This window comes from Rhinopithecus bieti, unplaced genomic scaffold (assembly GCF_001698545.2).
Source record: "Rhinopithecus bieti isolate Rb0 unplaced genomic scaffold, ASM169854v2 scaffold_71360, whole genome shotgun sequence".
Taxonomy (NCBI): domain Eukaryota; kingdom Metazoa; phylum Chordata; class Mammalia; order Primates; family Cercopithecidae; genus Rhinopithecus; species Rhinopithecus bieti.
The window spans coordinates 1-2,319 of record NW_016826373.1 but is presented as its reverse complement, the minus strand read 5'-3'; the positions used below and the strand labels follow the sequence as shown (position 1 = coordinate 2,319).

Here is a 2,319-nt window from a genome sequence, read left to right as displayed (position 1 = left end):
TGCTGGGTTGGGTGAATGGCCTGGTTTCCTGTGCCCTGCCCATGTGGAAAGTGACCGCTTTCATCGGCAACAGCATCGTGGTGGCCCAGGTGGTGTGGGAGGGCTTGTGGATGTCCTGCGTGGTGCAGAGCACCGGCCAGATGCAGTGCAAGGTGTACGACTCGCTTCTGGCACTGCCGCAGGACCTGCAGGCTGCACGTGCCCTCTGTGTCATTGCCCTCCTTGTGGCCCTGTTCGGCTTGCTGGTCTACCTTGCTGGGGCCAAGTGTACCACCTGTGTGGAGGAGAAGGATTCCAAGGCCCGCCTGGTGCTCACCTCTGGGATTGTCTTTGTCATCTCAGGGGTCCTGACGCTAATCCCCGTGTGCTGGACGGCGCATGCCATCATCCGGGACTTCTATAACCCCCTGGTGGCTGAGGCCCAAAAGCGGGAGCTGGGGGCCTCCCTCTACTTGGGCTGGGCAGCCTCAGGCCTTTTGTTGCTGGGTGGGGGGCTGCTGTGCTGCACTTGCCCCGCGGGGGGGTCCCGGGGCCCGAGCCATTACATGGCCCGCTACTCGACATCTGCCCCTGCCATCTCTCGAGGGCCCTCTGAGTACCCCACCAAGAATTACGTCTGACGTGGAGGGGAATGGGGCCTCCGCTGGCACTAGAGCCATCCAGAAGTCCAACAGCTTTGGGATAGGTTGGTATCTTTTGTTTCTGCCTTCTGCTATTTTTTTTTTGACTGAGGATATTTAAAATTCATTTGAAAACTGAACCAAGAAGATGGCTCAGACTCCCACTTAGGCTCTGCTGTTTCTCTCCCTTGGATGATGGAGTCAAGAGAGGCTGCTTTGAGATTTTGGATCTTGACACGCCCATCTTAGAAGCCAGTCGAGCTGTGGAACTAACGTGGAGGAGGCTGCTTGCTCTGCTGGCCTTTGCAACAAGATAGACTGTCCCCAAGAGTTCCTGCTGCTGCTGGGGGCTGGGCTTCCCTAGACATCACTGGACAACTGCCCCCATCCTACTTGGGCCTCTGGAGCTCCTCTCATCACCCCTGGAAAAGCAAGTGATCTGTTAACAAAGGATTGCCCACCCCCGGAACTTGTGACCTCTGGCTCCTCTGTCCTGATAGGACGTCCACCCCCGGGGCCAGGTCCCAGCTATGTAGACCCCTACCTCCACCTCCAACACTGCACCCTTCTGCCCTGCCCGCCCCTTTACACTCACATTTTTACCAAATAAAGCATGTTTTGTTAGTGTGTTTGGTGTTGCAGGGGGTTACTGAGTGCCCACCCTGGCTAGGGGAAGAGGTGGGCCTAAGTGAGTCATGATCTCCTCTGCCCGTGGCTTGAGTGAGCATACCCACCAGGCAGAACCTGGAGCCAGACCTTGGCCTGACAGCCACCAAGGGAGGCTACCTGGCTGTCCCTGCCCAGCCCTAGTGGCGGCACAGATTAGAGGGAGCCCAGTTACAAATGCTCTTTATTTCCAACTCGCGGGTGGGGATGTTGGGGAGGGGAGGTGATGGACAGGCCCTCCCTGCCAACTCCAGGGTTGGGAGGGCATGGTCTGCTCCTTGGTTTTGGAGCCAATGAGCTGCTGCCCTTTCGGTGAGGTCAGGGTTCCTGGGACAGGGGAGGGCTCAGAAGAGAAGGAAGGCCAGCCAGTATCCTGGGCAACGGAAGGAAACAACTACTGGGGAGGCGGGGACAGGCCAGGGTGCCCAACACCTCTGGGCTGCCTAACTTGGGGGAGAACATCAAAGGGGACCCCATTGAGAAGAGCTCAGCCAGGCCAGCTGACCCAGCCCTGCAGCCAGGTATAGCCTGGGCTTTTGGAAAGTGGGTTTTTCTGGGGAAGGAGGTTGTGGTGGAGCAGGGCATCTGGTCACCAGGCCAAGGTGGAAGGTGTGGAGCAGTAGGGAGCAGCGGGCTCCCAGGGGAAGCCTCCACCTCACACGTAGTCCCTCTTGTCCAGTCCAGACGCGCCTGAGCGGGAGGGGATGGAGTAGCCCAGCCTCGGTCCACGGGGCCGCTCGACCTGGGGCGGGGGGCACGTGCAGCAGAGGAGCCCCCCGCCCAGCATAAGCAGTGCCGCTGCCGCCCAGCCCAGGTAGAGGGAGGCTCCCAGCTCCCGCTTGAGGGCCTCAGCCACCAGGGGGTTGTAGAAGTCCTGGATGATGGCGTGCGCTGTCCAGCACACAGGGATGAGCACCAGGATGCCAGCGAGGAGGAGGATGACTCCTGCGGTGAGCACGATACGGGCCTTGGCACCTTCATCCTCCACACATGTGGTACACTGGGCACCTGTGATGGCCACCAGGAGGCCAAG

At 59.7% G+C, this 2,319-nt stretch overlaps 2 protein-coding genes across 2 annotated transcripts; one reads left to right on the top strand and one right to left on the bottom strand.

Annotated features, from left to right (window-relative positions):
• Positions 1 to 6: 6 nt before the first annotated feature.
• Positions 7 to 1,247, top strand: LOC108522955 (claudin-6). The gene has a single exon (XM_017863423.1). It carries the CDS (start codon positions 42 to 44, stop codon positions 618 to 620), a length of 579 nt encoding a protein of 192 aa, XP_017718912.1. The 5' UTR covers positions 7 to 41; the 3' UTR covers positions 621 to 1,247.
• A 206-nt stretch (positions 1,248 to 1,453) lies between these two features.
• LOC108522956 (claudin-9) lies at positions 1,454 to 2,313 on the bottom strand (the record flags this gene model as incomplete). The annotated part of the gene is made up of 1 exon (XM_017863424.1): positions 1,454 to 2,313. A coding segment is annotated over one exon (372 nt), but the record flags the coding sequence as incomplete, so codon positions are not given.
• Positions 2,314 to 2,319: the final 6 nt, after the last annotated feature.

Excerpts from the sequence above, each read along its gene's own strand:
- LOC108522955 (XM_017863423.1), top strand. The coding sequence starts at position 42 with ATGTGGAAAGTGACCGCTTTCATCGGCAACAGCATCGTGGTGGCCCAG.